Source organism: Dermacentor variabilis, unplaced genomic scaffold (assembly GCF_050947875.1).
Source record: "Dermacentor variabilis isolate Ectoservices unplaced genomic scaffold, ASM5094787v1 scaffold_12, whole genome shotgun sequence".
NCBI lineage: Eukaryota > Metazoa > Arthropoda > Arachnida > Ixodida > Ixodidae > Dermacentor > Dermacentor variabilis.
In genome coordinates, this window is record NW_027460280.1 from 33126376 (window position 1) to 33148581 (window position 22206).

Here is a 22206-nt window from a genome sequence, read left to right on the forward strand (position 1 = left end):
CTACACAATTCGCATACATACAAGCAATCAGATTGCACAAGGTCCAGTGACAACAGACAACGGATAGAACCATCGATAACATCCGAAAAACTTCCGATACATGCAGGCACGTCCTGCACTGATTGATAATGTTTCTTGAACGGTGAGAAGCAGTCACTGGTAAAAGATAAACAAGTACACGTGTCAGTGTGTCATTTTATTCTGTGCGCACATTGACATGATCTAGACAAGATGGTACTAAAGAAGCAATGAGAAATTCCACATATATAGGAGAGATTGGTTGAAGATATGCCAAAATCAGCAAGAACATTCAAGTAATCTACAACGTTAGTCTTCTGTTTTCTTCAAAAACTCTATATTCATATCACCAGTAATACAGAGTTGTCCTGAAGGAAGCGACATATAGCTTAGTTAATCAGTAAACATGCATACGCTCTGATTTGGAGGTCTATGAAGAGCAATTGGAGAAACGGGGGAAAAAAAAAAACTCGAAATGTTTAAAGACAGTGATTTGGCATAGGAAAATTGCACGCTAATAGGTGTACTAGCAGCCCAGCAATTTTTTTTAAAAACTTAAGCATTTAGCAATTCTTACAGGTGAAAAAGTGGCTTGCATTGCCATCAAGTTGAAAAATGATGTGTTAGATCTTCAGTTATGTTCATGTTTGTGAGAGCAAAAACATTTTGCAAGGCCATGGAGCCCTGGACTGAAGGCCTCGCTCATTGAGGAAGAACTCCTTTCTAGTATTGCAGTAAATGTTTATAGCTGATCAGTAAAAGAAATTTGTCCCAGTGCTAGCGTATGCTTCTAATGTTGACTTGAATGGCAGTAAAACTGCCAGTTTTGAAAGAAGAGACTGTTTGCTGGACATCAAGGTTTGTGAAAGAAATGCATACCCGTGAAGCCAAGCCTAGGTGCATAGCCTCAAGTTCAAAGTTTCAATCTGTGGTATCTTTTGCAACCTGAACAGTGATCCAGTAGAGAAGTGCCATGCAGTAACGGACCAGAAAATGACATTTGTTGTAGAGCTCATAGCTTGTAACTTTTGTCGCCAACTGTACAGTTGGTAGCAACAAACTGTAGTGATAAATGACGGTGCAGCAGTTGTGCAAAAGGGGTGGCTCTCGATGCCTTGCACCTGATGGGACCAGCTTCCTGGTTCAACTTAAATTTTTGACCAGTGAAGGGGCCAAGCCTGCTAAAATTCACTTAATAATGAATACAGGAGTGGGAATAGCTGGAGTAGGAAATTTGCAGAATGGCATTACCCCTGCAAGAGACTTGCCTTTAGCAGCCTAGATGGCTGACATGGTTGCATTATTCAGTCTTAGTGAAGAAAAAATTTCTTGGTAATGATAAGTGAAACAGTTGTTATGGGCTAGTGTGGGACACAAACAGTATTTTTCTGTATACATGTTTTCTCAAGAATGTTAGCTGAGTAAAAGTGCCATGACCTGCTTAGAAAAGGTGCTCTGTTGTAACAACGTAATGCTTGACCCATACTGCTTGTTCCACAGTAGCAACCATTCAGTTTTCTTCTGTTTAGTATTAGTATCTTGCATGCCCACTTTATTTGCTAAATGTTTCCCTTCTTGATCTTGATATGTCTGGAGCACTCAAGCCAGAGCCTCTGCCAGGAGGCAAACTTTCCAAGTGTTTCGAGAAGGGGCTGCAGATGGCATGTGTGTCTACGTTCTGGGACAAAATACTTTTTCTTTTGATATCAACATGCTTTCAGAGAACTGGGCCACTCATGTTGAATGTAAGGGAGGCTGCATAACATAATCAGATGCTTTTATAATAAAAAATAAAAAGAGGTTTTTATTTGAAGAGAGGATGGTAGCGTTGATGGTGCAATGATGATCGTGATGCATATTCAGACCTTTTGAACTAAAAGAACTTACAGCATAAGAACTTTTATAAAGGCAATACACAGCATCAAATAACAGACCGCAACCCATGTATCTAAATAGATGATTTCAAGTGCAGCCTGACGGTGAGAGTGTCAGCTTAAGTTTTAGATTTGGATGTGTATCATGCTAACTAGGCAGCTGTTTGTTGTAGGCCAACATTTCAGCCATGGATACAAGTTGGATATTACAGTACACTTGTAGTGGTTCCAGTGTGCTGAAAAACTTTTATGCTCTGCTGTTATTTAACCACTTCATCCTGCATTTATGAAAGCTGTACTCGGCAGCCAAAAGCTCCATAAATTTAATGTATTCATTAAATTGTGGCCTTTGTATTTTATCAGAGGAAATAATCTATGGCAAAAGAATTGTGCCTCGAACAATTGCCAGGTATTTATCCTGGTTTCTGAGTTAAGCTTCTTTGAGACGAGAATGCTTGTGCAGTATTTACTTGCTTGGAGAGGCTAGTTAGTCTCATAATTCCTGAATGCCTTAGGTGCCTCTTATAATCTTTAATCCCAGAGGCCATCCTTCTATATTGGAGAACCCATGTTGACACCCTGACCATGTAAAACCCTAGCCACTGCTTGTTTCTAGGCATTATTGCATAGCATGGCAAGAGGACATTTCGTGCAAATACATTAATTTAGTCTGATTTTGAATGTTCCAAAAAGACCAAATTAATTGCGACTGATTAGTTAGTCTGCGGGAAGGAAACATATTCATTTGTTGTATTCATCATCATTACACCATTTTGATGGCACTTGAAGTATGCTTGTAAGCATTTTGCAGAACTTTTTGCTGGGCGAGTTGGTGTAACAACAGCAGGAGCTGTAAGCATTTAATGACCAATTTGGCGTTATCGTTTACAGCATCAATCTGTGATGTACGTAAGGATTAATTTTTTTGTTATCTTGTTGAAGAACAGTGAGCACCTTTTTTGAACCCTGTCTTGTGTGCTGCTGTCATTTCAGGACACTCTTGGCCCCTAGTGCCTCTCATCGCTACCTGCACAGTGCAGTACTACTGCATCGAATGATGCTCGTATTTGGTGGCAACACCCACAATGACACAGCCTTTAGCACGGGTGACAAGTGCTTCTCCGCCGACCTTCTTGCCTATGACATAGGTCAGTTGCAGCACTATTTGTGCATGGTGCCGACCCAGGGAAGTCCTGCACACTCGCATTAGTGTCTATGCAAATTGATATGCCATTTGTAAGTGCTCAGAAGGATCAGAGTGGCCCATAAATTTGTGCGGTAACTTTGTCAAAAAAGGTTCTTTAGATTCATGATTTTACCTGAGTAAAAAGGAGCACTACAAACTTGTTCTCTTTATGGAAAGTTAGTGTGACTGTACTTATTGTTCTGGGCCAGTTCTGAAATGCTAAAGCTGTTCAGGTGTGTCAAGCATTTCACGAGAGTGTTAAGTCTGTGTCATAGCACTTGACACTCGAAAAGCTACAACAGGGCCATTGCCTGTGATTGTGAAGAGAAAGGCATATGTGTGCAGCTTTTTTTGTATATACCGGGAAGTTGGGGAGAGGAAGTGTTATATACGCAGTGGAAAGCCAGCCACAATCTTTGGCATTGTTTCAAATTTCAAAATGTTCTACCCCACGCACTGCCAGGCGTCTCCGCAGAATCTATGTAGTTGCTTTCTCACATTTCACATGTTTTCCCCTCTTTTACCCGCTGTGGGGACCCAGTGGCTGTGGCATGCTGCTACTGAGCGTGAGGTCGCGGGTTCGATTCCCAGCCATATTTCAATGGGGCAAAATCCACACGTTTGTGTACTTAGATTTAGGTGTACATTAAAGAACCCCAGGTGGTCATAATTCATGTGGAGCCCTCCACTGTGGCATTTCTCATGGCACCCAGTTTTGCTCTAGGACATTAAACCCCATAATTAAATTTTTTCTCCACTTTTTTATTTTTTGTTTATTCCTGAGCAACCTTGGTTTGTTTGCTTGGCTCATTTTGACATTTAGGCTTTCCTCTCCTTTTCCATGTAGAGTGTGACTCATGGCATACACTGTCTGTGCCTTCGTCATCCTACCTCCAGCTAGAGCGTTTTGGACATTCTGCGGTGGTCTACAACGAGTGAGTGGCAAGCTATTTCTGAGATCTAAAAGATTGCTCTTGCAGATTTTTCTCTTGGAAACACCTGGCTTGTTTCAAGTCCGTGCCTGCTTGCAAGTTCTTTTAAAAAACTGTGGGGCTTCCTTGTGCTATCTTGTGGCAGAATTGCATGTAACAGTATGGGAAACATTGAAATTGTGCTGTATTTCTATTTGCGTTTTTTTTTCTCCAAATTATAGTCACCCTTCAGCACCAGCCACAGACGTTGCTTTCTCTACACACTGCAATGTGGTGCCAAACATTCATGTGTCTCAGTTGCATGCTGCATGTTAAGTGCCTCGCCACCATCTTTCATATATGGCTCCTCCTCTTGGTATGCTTATTGGTGTCGCCACCTCTTGGCTCCATAAACATTTGTGAAGGTGGCCTGCTGTGTTTTGTCCTCTTCCTCTCCTAATTTGGTCCCATGCACTCTGTCCACTCTTAGCAACCATGGGTGCACAAAGCACCACACCAGCTATGTACAGCTATACATCCTTTCTCACCCTTGCACCCACCATGAGTACACAGTGGCAATGGCATTCTGCTGCTGAGAATGCGATATCATAGATGAGATACCCAGCCAGTGCAACCACAAGCAAATAAACAAACGTATGTTAGGTGTTAGCTTAGGAACCCAGGTGGTCAAAATTAATCCGGAGCCTTCCACTACAATGTCTCTCATAGCTAAGGTGTTGCATTTGAACATAAAATATAATCAATCAATCTTCTCTCCTTAACTTTGTATCCCTTCCTGTGCTACATGGCCAGCATCTCTTGCACAATACACAAGCGTCACTGTCACTCCTGGCTAATGTATACATTGTATACTGTGTATACATTGTCTGTGTTGTAGGGTAGTAAACAAGATGCTATTCTGGTTAACATCCCGCCCTTCTCACTTTTTCCCTTTCTCTCACTCTTGCCACATGTTGTTCTGCCTATTGCCAATGACCCCTTCACTGAACTGTCACAGTTATCTGGTTATCACTCTATCACATGAAATGCTTTCTATTTCCGAAACTTCACGAACATTAGTCACACTCTAGCCTATGAAAAAGAAGGACCTGAATCCTTAATGCCTTTATGTTTACTTATTTTGTGTCATGAAAAAAATTCCTTGCTTTATCTTGTTTTGTGGCTGTGTTCATGTTTGTTGTTTAGAACAAGACATGTCAGCTACGAATCTTTTTCTCTCTCAGGTCTGATCTTGGTACTGAATGAGGGGGCTTTATATGGCCATAACATTATGTTAACTTTTAAAAATTGAGAATATTTTTTGCCAATAACTTCAATTTAAATAGGTCTGGTTTGCCCATGCCAAACCATCCCCAAAATGGTTATGCCTGTTTGAGCTCACTAGTTTAATGCTTACATTTGGCAAGAAATTTCTCAATGTAGTGAAACAGTTGAGGGGTTAAACAAGCATGCCACCATGTTTCATATTTATAAATTTTAAATACAAGTTCACTTTGACAAGAAATTATATGTCATTTGATCATACACTCTTGGTTCTGAAGCTGCATTGAAGTATTTGCAGCAAAGTCTAATTACTGTCCTGTATTGTTTCTATGCAGGTCAATGTATATTTTCGGTGGTTTTAATGGCCAGATGTTGACAAGTATTGTGAAATATACACCAGGTATGTATGTTGGGGTTGCTGTGATGTTCTTGCATGATGGTGACATCTTGCAACTAGCCCACTACTAAAGAGCACCTCAGAGCCAGTGTCATTTGACTCTTACAGGGTCATGTCGAAGCTTCTCTACCCCCGAAAAGTGCATTACATCAGCAACTGGCATCAAGTGTGCTTGGAATCCAGACAAAAAGGCCTGCCAGGCATTTCATCTCTTCAATGCGACCAAGGGAATCCACACATGTCCCCGAAAGTCAGGTAGAGATTTTTTTTTCTTTATCAATTCAGCCCAACTTAACTACTGACCTTTTTACATAGCCTGCTTTCTCTTCTTTATGGCTAAAATTGGGCTGTACATGGGGCCAAAGTCTGCTTAAAGGGGCACTTAAGAGCTACACTAAATCAATTTAGATTAGTGGAGTGTTTTTGAAGGTTCTATTTGCATTAATTTGGCAGACAAGAAAAGGTTAGTTACAAGCTTAGAAAGTGAACAACCAGAACTTCTCTTTTTGATTTTTCACACCCAAGCAGCAGTGCCAATGCGTCAGTGTGATGTCACAGATTTCAAAGTGTTTCTGAATGTTTGAGCTGTCTTTGTGCAAAAAAAAGAAAAAAAGAAAAAGAAAAAGTAAGGAAACGGACCTTGGCACTCTCTGCAGAGTCCTTGGTTTCTTTGAAAAAGCAACATAATCCATGTTCGTTGATAAACTAATAAATAGATAACTAGTCTCAAAAAAACTGTCAGAATACATAAAAGCTCGTTAATTCACAACTCATTAATTCGAAATTTCAGATAATTCGAAGTAGCCGTCGCAGTCCGTCCAACAATGTATTGAAAGCAATATGTAACACATCCTGCTAATTCACACTGAAATCTGCACCACCATCGATAATTCGAACTCTGTGCCATTGTGGATGGGGAGAGTGCTAGTGTGCGGGAGCACGTTGGCGACACTGGCGTTGCCGTGTGCGCCGTGCAGCGTTGCTTTCTCCATCTGCGGCCCTTTGTTTAGGCTTCACTGGAAAGATACGTTTGCGCCTGGCCAACGCCTCTGTTGCAGGTTGTTTCTCTCCTGGGAGGTTCTGTATAAAGCTCAATGGCGATAAAATCGTCGCCATGCGCCATATGCTGTATGTGCAAGAGAAAGCGTGCGAGGGTGAGCCGGCGAATGTGGCTCAATCTCATGTGCTTGAGCGAGGAAGGCGAGGTGGATGCATGCCCTCTTTTAGCTGTCACACGCGCGAGGCACGGGGGTGAGGCGTAGGGAGGGAGGGGGACGTTTTCCTCCTGCGACTGCATGCGGGCGCCGTATCTTGAAAGAGATCTGCGATGTTTGCAGAGTGCGTGTAGTGCCGGTAGCTTCGTATGCAATGCACTTTCTACGTTTCGTTCGCGTTTAGTGAGAACTGTATGAAAGTCAATTCGCTCGCTGCTACTACCGTGATTCCTCACTCCACCGTTTTTCAACGAGTTTCCGCCGTCATCGAGCGAGATGTGTTCACGTTTACCTGTGTATATGTGACACCGTACTTGTTAATTTAGTTAGTAAGCGAATGTTTACAACTTTATAAAGCTGATAAAACTACTATCCTTACTTCGTATAGCTATCTACTAATTCGCTGTCGCAATCTATGCTTTGCTTTTCGGGCGAAGCTGAAAAATTTTTTTTTTCTTCGTGCCAGTCGGCGGGATGATTGCGCAGATGGAGCAAGAGCCATCTCAATATCGGGCATGTCAGACTGCGTTGGCCGCATCCGGTTACGCCGGCTGCGTCAGTGCTTCGAAGTATAGACGTTGTTCACGCCAACGTGACATAGCGTCTGTGCGTGCATGCTCACGCCTCGCCGGTCTATATGTTTTCCTTAACTGAGCTATATTTTCTTACTTTCGTTAGTTCGAATTTTGCATAATTCGAATTTTCATAGCATCCCCACGGAATTCAAATGAACGAGCTTTTACTGTACGCGACATCACATACAGCTGGTGCAGGAACTTCAAGGTGGAGTCCTATTTTTGCACCTTTTCTGTTTGTTCAAACACCTTCTCACAATTAGACTGACCTTCTCAATGTCCCAGAAGTTCCGTATGCAAACGTTTAAGCTCAACTTAACTCTTTTGTTACCATGCCTATTAAAATTGATCACTGGCAATTGATTTCAATTGCCTTTTTTAGCACATTCGAACTATTTATCAGATACATAATGCTATCCAGTGGGTAGTAGGGCAGCAATTGGGGCCATTGGCTAGTCTCACTTTGTATAGTGTGTGTTCTGTCTGAGGTTGCCAACTGTCCCGTATTTAGTGGGACAGTCCTGACTTGACCTAGTTGGGACGGCCACATGTCCCAACTTTTCCTTTTTATTGTGATAACAATTATATGGACACTCCAGGTGAATTTCCACCGTCGCCGTGATGTTCCACATGAAGTCCAAGTGCGACAAGATCATGGCCACGCTGTTTGCTGTGGGTGCGAGGGAAAGCTTGTGAGGTTGAGCTGAGAAGGATGGTGGCTTGATGTGGGGATGTCTTCTCGGGCACACAAGGGATAAGGTGGGGAAGGTGTGTGCAGTCCTCTCACGAGTGCAAGAAGAGAGAAGTGCGTGCACTAGGAGGGGGGGGGGGGGCTGAGTGCAGCGGTGCGTGCCCCGTCTTGGAGGTAATCTGTGGTGGGTTTGAAGGCTAGGCTACCTGAGGTAGCTAATGGCTTCATGTGCACTGTGTTCTCACACACCTAGCTTGCATTGAAGCAAGAGGTAGCACGAAGGGGAATTCACTCACCACTGCTGCTGCTCTTCATCATGCCAGCGTTCTGACAGCAAGTGTCCACGGTCATTGAGCAAGATGTGTTTGTGTTTGCCTGTGCACATGACAATGTGCTTGTTAATTTAGTTAGTAAGCGAATCTTTACAGCAGTTTATGCAGCTGAAAAAACTACTAACCTTGCTACGTATGGCCGTCTAATAATTTGCTATTGTAATCAATGCTTTGTATTTTGGGCAAAAGTGCAACTTTTTTTCCTGCTGAATAACAATCAGTAAACTAGATTTTCTTTTTACAAAGCCTGACAGCTTGGTTGCTCATTCTTCTTTTTTGTCTTCTGTTGTAATGTCATTACCATAATGGTGGTATTGTATTGGTCATGGTTCTATTTATTTTTTTGACCCTAACCACATTCACACTGTACCTCTATCTGTATTGGTAGCCATATTAACCAGCCAACTGCTGCACCTTTCTTGTAAATTGCAACATGGCAGGACTAAAAATTTAATTGTTGCACATACAGACTGGTGGCTCCTGGCACTGACAGGATTAGTCGTCGCCAGCTGACTCTTACCCCACTCCTGTCCCGAATTCGTCCATCCGAGAGTTGGCAACCCTAGTTCTGTCCAGCTTCAAAGTTGGCCCTGTGCAAAAGAGTGTGTTTATTCAAAACCTGTAGGCAACCCAGGAAGAGGGCATTCAGAATCAGTTTCAGTTTTATTTCTGTGGCAAAACTGATTTCTGACATTTGGTGAACTGAGGCATGCACATTGTGGAGGGAATTCGTGTGAGCTTTGCCCTGCGCCACTTCTTAAAGAAAAAAAAAAGTATGCAACTCATGATTACCATGCATCAACATCAGATTCATGTAGTCAGAGCACCAGCACGAAGATGATGACATTACATTGTTATAACTATGTTCTTACAGTGCATAACAGTGATAATTGGAAGTCAGCAGCTGTCAGCCAGTAAGTTTAAGTTTTTACTCTGAGTGGTTTAATTCTTCTCGAGCGCACTTCAAGTGGTTTGCTGCATGTTGATCATGCAAAAGTGAATATTTCCACTATGTATGGAACAGCCCGAGTTTCACAGAAGTGCCAACATTAGCCAGTTCAGAATTGAGCTTGCCCAGCAGTCGCTAGGGCTCGACAGTAAGTATCGCAATGAACTTCCTCCTGGAAAATTGGTACAACTTCAACACCAGCGCAGGAAGATGTAAAAGAGGTGAAACTGCAAGCTGTACTGTTTGGAATGCAAAGTTGAACAAAAAATGATAGTTTGCTACCAGAAATACACAGTCTGCTTTTGCCTCACAAAGTCAAGGAACTGCTAGCTGCATGGCATGGTCACCAGAAAGGCTAAAGTTTTTGTGTTTTGTATCCAAAGAACAGTTGTTGGCCGGTTATTTTCTTTAGGGAGGTGTTCTTGGAACATTTATCTGTGAAACATATATATCCTGAATTTGTTTCAAAATGTACTCTCGGAGATACTGTATATCACCGGCAGCGGTGGCATAGCGGCTGTGGTGTTTCGCTGCTAAGCACGAAGTTGCAGGATTAAATCCCGGCCACAGCAGCCATATCTCAATGGGAGCAAAATGCAAAAATGCCCATGTCCCATACATTGGGGGAACATCAAATATCCCCTGGTGGTCCAAATTAATCCGGAGTCCCCCACTACAGCGTGTCTCATAATCAAATCCTGATTTTGGCATGTAAAACCCCAGAACACATTAATTCATTCAAAATATTATATCAACTTATTGTAGTTTTCTCAAGTTGCCTTAGAAATGTAGCTTCACAAATTATTCGTTATTATTTGGAAAGTTTTTTTTGTCCAACGAATGTATTGAAAATGTGAATAGTTTTTTTTTAAGTTTACAGTGCTGCATTTATGTGCTAAAGTGTCGTCTATGGCGACAAAAAACTTTTTTTAGACACCTGAAAAATTGGTCATATTCCCGTTGTAGCAAGAGTTAAAATTGTTTTTTCCGACATTCTTCAGCCAAAAATTATCTGTAAATTTTTCGTAAATTTTTTTTTCTCTATATCATCATTATATTTATTTGTGTCCAGCTGCTGTCTTTCATAATCTTGATGTGTTGTATTTTCGACTGCAACTGGCTTTGTTGCTGCCTATCACACCATGCTTCCACCACACCATGCTTGCATCACACAACACCTGCACTGAACAGTCAGAAATGCAGGCTGTACAGCTTGTGAGGCAACTTAGTAGACTAGGTGGCTTTACATCTCTTTTGTTACAGCAATTGTTTCTGTTTCAGCCCGATGTAGCTTTTGTAGCCTACTCTGCTGTTCTTGGCCTTTGGTAAAATTACTTGGAAATTTTTTCTTTTCTATCCTAGCGGCCAACCTGACTGTGCTTTGCGAAAAGCAGACTTCATGTCCAAGCTGTCTGCAGAATAACTATGGCTGTGTGTGGTGTGGCACCATATGTGCTCACAAGCGCTGCCCTAAAGGATCTAAGGTTGGTGGAGACTTCTTCCGTGCTATTATGGTCGTATGTTAATGTAATGAACAGATTTCTAATGAAGCTTATTGTCAGTACTAGCAGTGAAGAGCCTTCAAATAATGGAGGAACAAAAAAACATAATTGTTACATTCTTCCTTCACCTGTTTGTATGGCTGTTAAATGCGGTATGTGGGATGTTGAATATGTGCAAGGCCTTCCACTGACAAAAATGTTGTTTTCAGGGCTTGGCCGATGCAAGAGAGAACCAGACTGATGTTGAACAATGCCAGCAGTCGGAAAGCAGCAATTGCGACAAGCTTCATAATTGCCATGCTTGCCACACAGAATTTCACTGTGGCTGGCAGAATGATCATCGTTGCTACACGTTTGTTCGCGACTCTGGTATGGTTGTCTTGTAATGTGCTGCCTTGCTTTGCACTGTATTGTCATGGATACTGGTACAATGAAAACTAATTCGAGTAATGTTTCCTAGATTTTTGCCAATAGGGAATATGCAAAGCACTGGAAGTCTGCATTTCTACACTATTAGGTTGCCCTACACAAAATGGATGACCTTCTGCTCATGACAATGTTAAGCTGGTAGACTCTCAGACAGGAAGGTTGTACTATTAAGGAAGAGATAGTGGCAGGGATAATGCTCTCCAAGCCAGTTGTGCACTCCAGCTCATGCATTCTTGGCCCGAGGGCATTACAGCTCGGACTGCTTATAACGTAACCACTTATAGTGCAGAAACGGATATAATCTGGACGCAGAGCTAGTGGAAGGCTGAGCTTAGCCCGATTACTCGGCGAACGAGTTGAGGAGAAAAGGCATGGCTAGGGAGGAGGGTAACTTGTAATTGTTCGTAGCTCTCTTAATGCGAGACGCTTCACTTACAAAATTTGTCCTAACCCTGGGGTGACACGGCCTGCGAAAGTGAACTTTTGTACAACTAACTTGATTTTGACAAAAATTGAAGGATGTGTTCAGGGCAATATTATGAAGCCAGGTGCAAAATTTTATTATTCTAGAAGAATTTTTGAAAGAGTTACTAATTTTCAAATGTTGAAGTGACTATGGTTAGTCGCAAGAGCTATTGTTCCAAAATGACAAAAAATTTTGGAAATCTTGCGAAAAAACACAAACTGAGAAAAATGATTCCAAAAGTTCTGAAGTGTGTCATCTTATTCAAGTTGCATCTATTGTAACTAAAATTCTCCTGAAGCATACGTTGACCTTCTTCAATTTGGCTTTGTTCTATGGCAATAGCTGCAAGCTTTCTTTTCTTCCAAGCCACTTTTGAGCTGTCAAATTCCCTGGCTTTTGCCCATGACAAGCACTGCCTGGCAAAAATTGTGTAGTGATCATATAACCAGCACATATGAAAGCCAAACAAGGTCTCCAAAAACAGAGCTTCGGTTCGATTGAAGTGAGGGGTAGGAGAAATGGCGTGAAATGGGCCCTGGGCAAAGTTGTGTGAAAAATTGCGATAGCTATAAAAAAAATGGAAAACGACCATCGCTCCATTCTTTTCACATTGTGTGCGATTCTTATCACTGTGAGTATCAGTCGGCGCACGCTATTCCTCCTTGCCTCCTGCAACTGTGTACGAGTGAACCGCGGTGAGTCCGCGAGCATGGCAAAATTGCAAGAAATCGGGACATTCATGTTTGCGCAGAGTCACCGGTTTGTGAAAAAACACTATTTTGAGCATTTCTACTGTGCTGATGAGAATAACATTTTTCGGCACATTCTTAGTAAAGGAACCTGAAACTGCTGTAATCTGGAAACACATTTTTTTGCTAGAGATGGCAATTATTTGCCACATGTCCCTCCTTATCCTTTTGTGAATACCCTTTTGATTTAATGAATTGAGCAACTGGGTTAGGTAATGCGGTACCTTTGTCAACTGGTACAAAACACTAAAATAATGTCAGGGGAGATGTAATAGGTAGGTAGCAGATCGGACGCACAAATCTCACTATTATTAACTGCCAGTTTTCTGGTATGCACAGTTAACATCCATTGCAACTAGCAGCATTGCTATTTCCTTCGTAGTTGTTGTTTGCAAGGCCATGGGCATTATGATGGGAACAGAACGCAAACGTGCTTGTGTACTGTGCTTTAGTGTCACATTCAAAAACACCAGGTGGTCAAATTAATTAGGACCCCTCCACTATGGCATACCACATAGCCCACCCTGCAGCTTCAGAAGGTTAAGCTTTGCAATATTGTTCTGGATGCAGCCAACCTTTCCGCACATGCCAGCATGAGCTTTGGGAGCCAGCTGCTGAAGCACTTGCCCCGTCTCATTTATCTTTATGCCTGTTTTGCTAGCATCTGACATCAAGCATGCATGCCTTTTGTGCCCAGGTAACAAGACTGAGAAGGCAGTGCTGTCGGACAACTATAGAGTCAAGTGTGACAACTCGTGCAGTTCACGTACAACATGCAAGGCTTGCCTGTTGGGCAGTTGTATGTGGTGCATCAGCCAGCAGCGATGCCTTGAGACCAATGCATATGCTGCCACCTTTCCTCTGGCCCAGTGCACTGAGTGGACCACCACCAAGTGCTCAGGTCAGCCTTCTAGAGCCAGTTAGTGTGCAGCAGTCTGATAGGGCTCTGTAAAGCTATCACAAAACAGGACTTGCATTGGATACCTTCACACGGTCGTATTTTTCTTTTGCTAGCTTCAAGAAAATAATTTACAGGTGCAATAATTACAATAGTGCAATATTTACAATGCAATATATAGTACTGAAGAGGTACCCAAAACAATTCTGCTGTGATAACTGACACACAGTGCCAGCTTAGCTTTTTTCTCTTCCTTTTGCACTATTACTGCATGAAGTGTGATGTCAGGTATTTTCATTTCATTTTCTTTTTCATTTCATCATTCATCAGCCCCATTGATTTTGTGCTTGGTAAAAGGCAATGGGGATATTAAAAGTAAAAGGTCACCATATTGAATGGCAGCGTGTTTAACCAAGGCATGGAGTGCTTTGCTGTTTGTACGATATAAAGGGACTGACAACTGACCAGAATGTTTCGTAAGACGTTGATGGAAATGAAATTACCATGATTTATAGTGTTAGAATCCAGCATGTTGTTCGCAATTTAAGTAGAAATTATAATCTTAAATTTGCAGAGTCTCAAAAATCAGTAACTGGCACAAACTGGTGGTGAAGCCTTGGTACTTCAGATGTAGTATACAAAATCGCTGTAAATAAGTTGGGTGTTATTAAGTACCGCTTACTCATTGCTTAAAGTTGCAATTCATGCGTCTCGCTCAGGTCGCTCAGGTCTTCGAGCGAGAGACGCCATGCTTCGCTCGCTCAGGTCTTCGAGCGAGAGACGACATACTTCGGAAATAAAAAGCGGACGCATCGCTACAACACGCTTAACTGTGTATCACGTGTAAAAGCTTCGTTTCACTCTAGAGAACTTTACTTGGCTTGGTTAAAAAACACCCTTTAATGACAAAACCTGTTGGACAGGAAACCACGAAAGCACGTAGCTATTGCTGTAAAAATAATTTAACACTTCAGAAAACATGAATTGAGGGACATTGGCTTCATAAACAAAATATTTCTTTCTTACAGCTATGACCACACTTGTCATCTGCATTCTGCCAATGCCGGCATATAATCGCTATCGCGCACACCCATCACTGTTTCCCACATGCTTCCAGTTAACGCTTACATCCTCAGTACAGATTGAAAATTCTTATAAAGAGCATTTTTTGCATTGCCGCTGCGTGATTCAACACTCTGACTGGTAAGCTTTTCATTGCACTAAAAGAATGGGTACCATAAAAATTGGTTGTCAGTCCCTTTAAGAATTGTGGCAATTTGGATGAGTGGGATGGAGTGGTGTTTGATGGACTGCAGTGTATTGCAAGAAACCATAAATTGTCTGAGTAGAGTCAGCTGCCATTGCACTTTGAATAGTCCTGTCTAAAACGCACTCTCCAAATGAGAACAGTGGAACCTAAATAAAGTGATCATATTAATATCGGGGCCTTACTTAATGGAGGTTTAGTGTATGTATTTAAATTATGATTTTTAGTTTCCCACTAGTCATTGCTGAATGCACCTTTCTTTAGTTTGTTCATGAAATTCGTAAGACCACCATTCAATGGCATGCAAAGCTTTGTGGTTACACTTTAGTGCGCATAAAGTGCGATATTTTGCCCATGACTTCACCATAAGTGCGCCATGAAATGGCTTGAAGTAATTGAAAATATTATCCATGGCTACTCCTATGGAGCCTATTGTGTTGCTAATACAAGCCTGCGGTAGAGACATCGTATGGTAACACCTTACGTATTGTTTGTTTGCCACACAGCCTTGTCATGTGAGGACTTCCAGACATGTAGTGCCTGTCAGGAGCATGAGCGGTGTGGCTGGTGTGACGATGGCAGCAATACAGGCAAGGGCCAGTGCCTGGAGGGTTCAGCCTCGGGACCCTTGTCCCCTATGGGTTCGATGTACCGACTCAATAGCAGCCTCTGCCCGGCCCCAAATTGGTACTTCACTGACTGCCCCAGTAAGTATCCCACACTGGTCTGTTCCAGAAACAATTTTTGTAGCCGTATCTAAGAGAATCATTTAGACATAGAGAGTATCCCTTGCAGATGCTTTCACACAAAAATTAATGAGCGTTCTGCATATAAAAGCTGCAAGGCATTAGAAATTACCCTGTTCTCAAGTCACAGCACTTTGCTTCAACTTGTGTTCTGTGCAGCCATGGCTATCTTTTACCTCCTTGGGTATAGCGTGACATGACTGTTGTCAACTTCCAGTTAACTTGAACTCGGTGTGTCACCACGGTGGCCTTAAAGGGCCCCTCACCAGGTCTGGCCATTTTGAGCTGACAAGCACAGAACATACAATGCGCACTAACGATCACGTTTGCAAAGAATTACCTTGCTAAGCGCCACGGAAAGGTAAGAGATTTCAGTCCAAACGCCATTTTCTCTTTCTCGCGTGGTGACTGCGCTCTAAGCTGGATGGTGGTGTAGTCGCATCCCTACGCCTACGTAGTCGGGTCCACAGTGTGACGTCGCTTGTGGTGACACGTGACTTCGAGAATTATTCAAGGCAACATCTGTTATTTGTGTGATCTGTTGCTTGAATTGATGAATTGAAGTTTAGAGAAATAAGAAAACACACATATGCTTAGTATTGACAATGCAGTTGCATATTTAAGAGCATTCATTGTTGATGCAGCGTCGATATGTATCATGCAAACAAATGGATTGCCTTCTAAATGACATGTTCCCTGGTGGAACGGTGAATGTAGAGAAGCATGAAAGAAAGAAAATATGGCTTGGAATCACCTCCCTATCCCTCCGACTACAGAAAACCTTATCAGCTTCAGGGAAACAAAGTCAGAAGGTAGAAGAATGTGCCACCTCGCCAAAAGGGAAAGCTGGCAGAGGTAAATCTCCGGCATTAATTCTTATACAGATGGAAGAAAAGCCTGGAACAGGGTAAACTTAATAAAAGGCCAAGAAACTCATCCTCTACCACTAGTAAACACACAATGAGACACTCTTCAGGACCAGGCTGATTGTCTAGGAGTATATTTCGAGCACATCCCATTCCACAGATACATTTCTAAATGCCAGCGACAGGCAGAGCGACAGCCTGTGAGTCGCGAAGGCACAGCCAATGAAGCATACAATTGCCCATTTAGCATGGGGGAGTTTCAGGCTTCACTGAATTGTTGTAACAAATCCACTCCAGGAAGCATCAGAATAATTTATGAAATGATCAAACACTTACACCCTGAAACCCACTGAACACTACTGTCACTCTTTAGCTCCATGTTCTCTGCCAGCTACATTCCGTCCGGCTGGAAAGAGGCAATCATAATTAATATTTTCAAAAAGGGCAAGGACCCGTCCTCACCCAGTAATTATAGGCCTATGCTCTGACAAGTTGTCTATGCAAACTCTGAGACAATTATTAACCGGCACCTCATCCATTTTCTTGAAAGCAGCAAAATACTCGATCCCTTACAGTGCGGTTTGAAGTAAAGTAGACCCACAACAGATCACTTTGTCCGCATCGAGACAAATATCCGTAATGCCTTTGTGTACAAACAGTTTTTCTTGTCAGTATTTTTAGATATGGGGAAGGCGTACAACACAACTTGGCGCTTTGGAATCCACCGTGATCTGTCTGGAATGGGAGTCCGAGGCAACTTACTGAATGTGATTCAGAGTTACCTCTTCCATTGCACGTTCTGTGTTAGAGTTGGTAACATTCTGTCTCATCCTTTTATGCAAGAGGCTGGTGTTCATCAAGGTGGTGTGCTAAGCTGCACTCTTTTTATTGTCAATGAACTCGCTCCACACTGTCATACCACGTACAATGTTTTATTCTGTATACAGTCGCCAACCGTTTATTCGGACCTCACGGGGACTGCGGAAATGTCCGAATAAACAGGTGTCCGAAAAGGCAGATGAAAAAAAAAAAAGAACTCCTTTATTTCAACGTACTTATTTGGGCTCAGCAGTAGGCTTGAAGAAATCGTGAATGCACCGTTGCACGCTGTTCTGTTCACGCGCAATCAGATAAGCCTGAATTTCTGAGGGGGTTGTACGGTCGCTACAGGCGGCTGAAAGCACAGTCACTGCTTGTACACGCTCCACATCGATGGCAGCATAGCAAATGGTGCGTCATCTTCCGACTCGGAGTCATCGTCCGGCGCTGCAGCAGAAACCTGACGAATGATCTCGCCATCGTCGAGTTCTGCGCATGTCAGTACAGTAGTGTCAGCACCTGTGAAACTCTCAAATGAGACGGTGTCTGGAATCGCAATGCAACCACTGCGCAGGTCCCGGCAGAACATTTTCGACGTCAGTAGGGAGCACATCGGAAGGGGATAAATCCTAGGCCTCCCGGCACCCGCTTGCCGGCATTCCCCAGCACAATCTGCGCGGGCACTGTCGGCGCCATTAGACACTTGACGCGATGTTTCCGTATGCTGCATTGTATCACCGCAACCTCGACACAGCACACAACGCAGACATCACCACGCCATCACGCCGACACCAGTCGCACAAATGAAAAATGTGGCCTACTCGCAGCGTCGTGCACGAAGAAAGAAACAAATCAGCTGCTGGATTGTCTTGACATGGCTTACTAAGCTGAGACCGGGACTGCTGTAGCCGCGAACCAGGCAGAAACGATGATGATGAGCGGGGATTTCCAGTAGCGCCACTTCGTGGGGCAGCAAGTAGGCTCCGTTCAAAACAAAAATGGCGTGCAGCAAGTTGAACCATGCACCGGTCAGAGTCGGTGCATGGTGCTCTCGATTGAGTTGGCTCAAGGAGTGTCCGAAAAATGAAACGAGAGGTTGCAAGGTGTTCTAACTTTCGGCAGTTGCTATACATTATGGTCTATGGGGAGAATGGTGGTGCCGCGAAGCCGAATAATCGAGCATGTCCGAATTTTTGGAGTCCGAAAAATCAGTCGACGACTGTATGTGGATGAAATCCAGACAGGTTACAAATCATGTACTGTAAGTATCTGTGAGCGACAAGTACAGCTTGGCTTAAATAACTTGTCTGAGTGGGCGGACGAGAACGGTTTCAAACTAAACCCTCAAAAAAGTATGTGCGTCCTCTTCTCCAAAAAGAGAGGTGTTCCACCAGACCCCGTTTTAAACCTTAATGCAGAATGACTACCTGTGAGCTCCGAACATATATTCTTAGGTATTGTCTTGGACAGTAAACTGACATTTATCTCCAATCTGAAGTATCTTAAAGTGAAGTGCCTGAAGACTATGAACCTGTTCAAGCTCCTGTCACGCATATCCTGGTGAAGTGACAGGGATGCCTCATAAGCTTGTATGGAAGTCTATTATTATCACGCCTTGACTATAGACCCATAGTCTATAATTCAGCTATGCTTGGTGCTTTGAAAATGTTAGATCCTACCCACCAGTTAGGCATCCGCCTTGCTACAGGCGCCTTCAAGACTAGCCCTGTGCAAAGCCTCTACATTGAATCTAACAAATGGTCTCTACTTCCAAAGGACATGTTTAAGCTTTTCCTACCCCTTGAAGGTAAAATCAGCTGTAGATCATCCATGTCATTCTCTTATTTACGACTTGTCCACGGCCAGGCTGTTCGGTAACCACCCAGCCACTAGGGCTCCTCTGTCCCTCCGATTGGAAGCTCTCTCTCAGATGAAACAGGCATCCCCCTACTAGAGTGCCCTAATGGCTCCTACTAGGCTTCCACCTCCCTGGGAATGGTAGACCATCCAGTGGGACGTCTCTTTCGTCGAAATATCAAAGCGGGCACCTAAAGCACATATTACATTCACATTTTCTTGAACTTCAGGATGAGTATTCCCGTGCTAAATTTTATACAGATGCTTCAAAGTCTCCTGCTGGTGTTACTTACGCAGTTCTAGGACCATTGTTTTTAATATACGTTACATTGAATCCATATATAAGTATTCTTACGGCAGAAGTATATGCGATCCTTTCTGCGGTTAAACACATAAAGCAAACGAATCTCATAGGGCTGTTGTGTTCACGTACTCACTGAGTGTAGTTCGAGCTGTAATTTTCTTATTTATTTCTTATTTGTTTTCTTAATGTGCCCAAGAACAGCTTTATGCCTTAACCCTTGGAGGGTCGATTTTTTTCGCCATGTTCCAACACCCAGGGTTGACTTTTTTATTGCAGATTCCAATTCTTCTTAGGGACTTATTTCGAAAAAAATTGACCGTAATTTTTCTAGGGTGACCGTAAAGTAAGAAAAAAATATTTTGCATTTGTATATATTTACTTTTCATTCATTAATAACAACAATAAAAAAGGAAATAAACTTATAATAATTAAAAATTTGATTCATTGTTATAGTTCAAGGCTTTGAAAATGCGCACACGAGAATATTTCGCAAGACTCAAATGTTCCTGCTCTTATACTAATATGTACATCCATAGCGTAATCGAACTGTGTAGGTGCGCGCACTCAAGAAAACTGTGCAGTTGTGTGCCCGTCAAAAAAGCAAAACATTTGACAAACTTCCGCTAATCTTCATCTTATCGCCAACCAGACGCAATTAGTTTTTGTGAGTCTAAAAAAAAAAAAAAAAAACGCAACGGTAACACCTGCACCGCGGCATCCTTCCTATGCACACCCCTGTGAGCACTAAACGAGCGAGAAACAAGTGGTCGCCCTTTGAGCGATTAGTAACAAAATAGCCATCAGTTTTGCAAGCGGAAGAAGCCGAAACCGCCCTCGGAACAAAACCCAAACCGCCACCCGCCCGCGTGCGCGCCAATGCACGAGTGATAGTATATAGACGTGTGGAGCGAACTAACACTAAAAGAAGCCATGCAATGAAAACCGAGAGAGGGAAGCGCACGAGAAAAATTCCCTGTATTACCACATAGTGGCAGCACATGACAAAAAAAGAAGTTAGGAAATTGGCGCACTTTCTAGTCATACAGACGGCACCGTAAATATACAGCATCGACCATTTTGGACTTGTTTACGACGCCGTATATTTACTTCATTGACCCTCAAAAGGTTAATATTGGTGCACTTGTGTTACAGTAAGAACATAAAACCGAAAAAACAAAACAGAATATCTCAAACAACAGTGGTACAAAGTGCAACAAAAAATTGAATTATTCAGAGACAGAAGTCAGATTATGAGCAAGTATTAGAACTAAATATATCAAGATCATCACACAAGTTATTTTGTTGTGTTATAGCGTTAAAGGTGCAAGAGGAATTCATGTACAAAATGCTAGGATTGTGCAGGTTAAGGCGAGACACGCAGAACGTTACAGCTGAGAGTAACCGTGGACAGGAGAAGTAGTTGTGAATTAGTTTATGCAAAAATAAGCAATCATGGTATTTCCGCTTATTTCTAGGGGTCTAATATTAAACATGCGCAGTCCACACTCACAGGCAGAAAATACACGGCGTCCGAGAAATCTATCATACAGGATACGAATGAAACGTCGCTGAACACAATAAATTTTTGCAACATTGGTCAAATGAATACAGTTCCATACAAGCGAACTAAACTCTAACTTCGAGCGGACAAAAGAAGAATACAAGAGAATAACGTAGTTCACATTTGTAAACTTTGTAATCATCCTTGATATGAGGCCTAACTTTCTGTAGGATACATTAACGATGCTTGAAACATGTTCTTTGAAAGCTAGCCGGGAGTCAACTAATATTCCTAAGTCGCGCGTACAACTCGCTCTTTTGAAAGGAATGTTGTCAAGTGAGTATTCATATAGTAAAGGGCACATTTTGCAATTAAAGGAAACAACAAGTGTCTTAGTTGAATTAATGCGCAAAAAGTTGGAAGCACACCACTCCGCAACAGAATTAACATCTTCCTTTAATACTTCACAATCCTGCTCTGATTCTATTTCACGGTGAAGTTTAATATCGTCAGCGTATAAAAGGAGATGCAAATAATACAGAATTCTTAGTAATGAGTTTACAAAAACATAAAAACACTGTATTTAACGAACTGCAGTTAAACCTGCCTATAACGAACCTCTATACAACTAATTCTTCGATATCCTGAAGTTTTTCTATTCCCCGCCGTTGCTATATAGAAGCACATGTATTTGTGACCTCTATATTAAAAAGTGGCAGCGGGAGACACCCTGTAAATAACGAATTCCTCGCTTCGACCACCTAGTGATATTGCCCCAAATTTTGTTACTTTAGCGAGAGCAGCAGCTGCATGCATCTCCTGGTGTTGCCCCACTGCCGATGGAGCGCGAAGCAGAGTCATCGGTGTCATTGCACTTGGCGTGCACGTAGCCCCAGCGTCAACGAGGCTTCCGCAGAATGCCGCGCCGCCAGCGCAGGGAGGGACAACACGAATGATTCTGGTCTGCGGGTGTCTACGCATGCATGCCCTTTCCTCTTCCCTTCAAGCCTCATCCTGCTGCTCGTTCTAACGTTGCTGCTGCTTGCTTGTTCCCGGTGGCTCTGGCGGCGCGCCGGCAGCACCACTCTTTGTTTGCTGCAGAAGTCTCTGCACTTCACTTCATTAACTTGACACCAGGTGGCACTACTGGAAGAAAAGGAACTGTAGCTTTCCATGTCTCGTGGGTAGTTTTGTCTCTTTGTCTCTTCATCATCATGTCATTCGCTCCTTGTTTTTGATGCTGTACGTACGTGCGAGTTGACTTTCCACACGTCCAGTCACTTCATCCAGTCGTATTTTTCAGGCCCGCGTGATCTCGCTGAAGCTTGGGTTTCACTGCACGCGAATGGAGCAGCCCCAGATGACGTGTAG

The 22206-nt window shown here is 42.8% G+C and overlaps 1 protein-coding gene across 2 annotated transcripts in view; it reads left to right on the top strand.

Annotated features, from left to right (window-relative positions):
- dsd (attractin-like protein dsd) overlaps positions 1-22206 on the top strand; it is a 123564-nt gene that overhangs the window by 60328 nt on the left and 41030 nt on the right. For both annotated transcript variants that reach the window (XM_075676488.1, XM_075676489.1), the window contains 8 exons: positions 2886-3040; positions 3926-4013; positions 5609-5673; positions 5779-5925; positions 10794-10915; positions 11143-11302; positions 13275-13478; positions 15249-15449. In XM_075676488.1, coding sequence (XP_075532603.1) covers positions 2886-3040; positions 3926-4013; positions 5609-5673; positions 5779-5925; positions 10794-10915; positions 11143-11302; positions 13275-13478; positions 15249-15449 — 1142 coding nt within the window. The remainder of the gene's footprint in view (positions 1-2885; positions 3041-3925; positions 4014-5608; positions 5674-5778; positions 5926-10793; positions 10916-11142; positions 11303-13274; positions 13479-15248; positions 15450-22206) is intronic.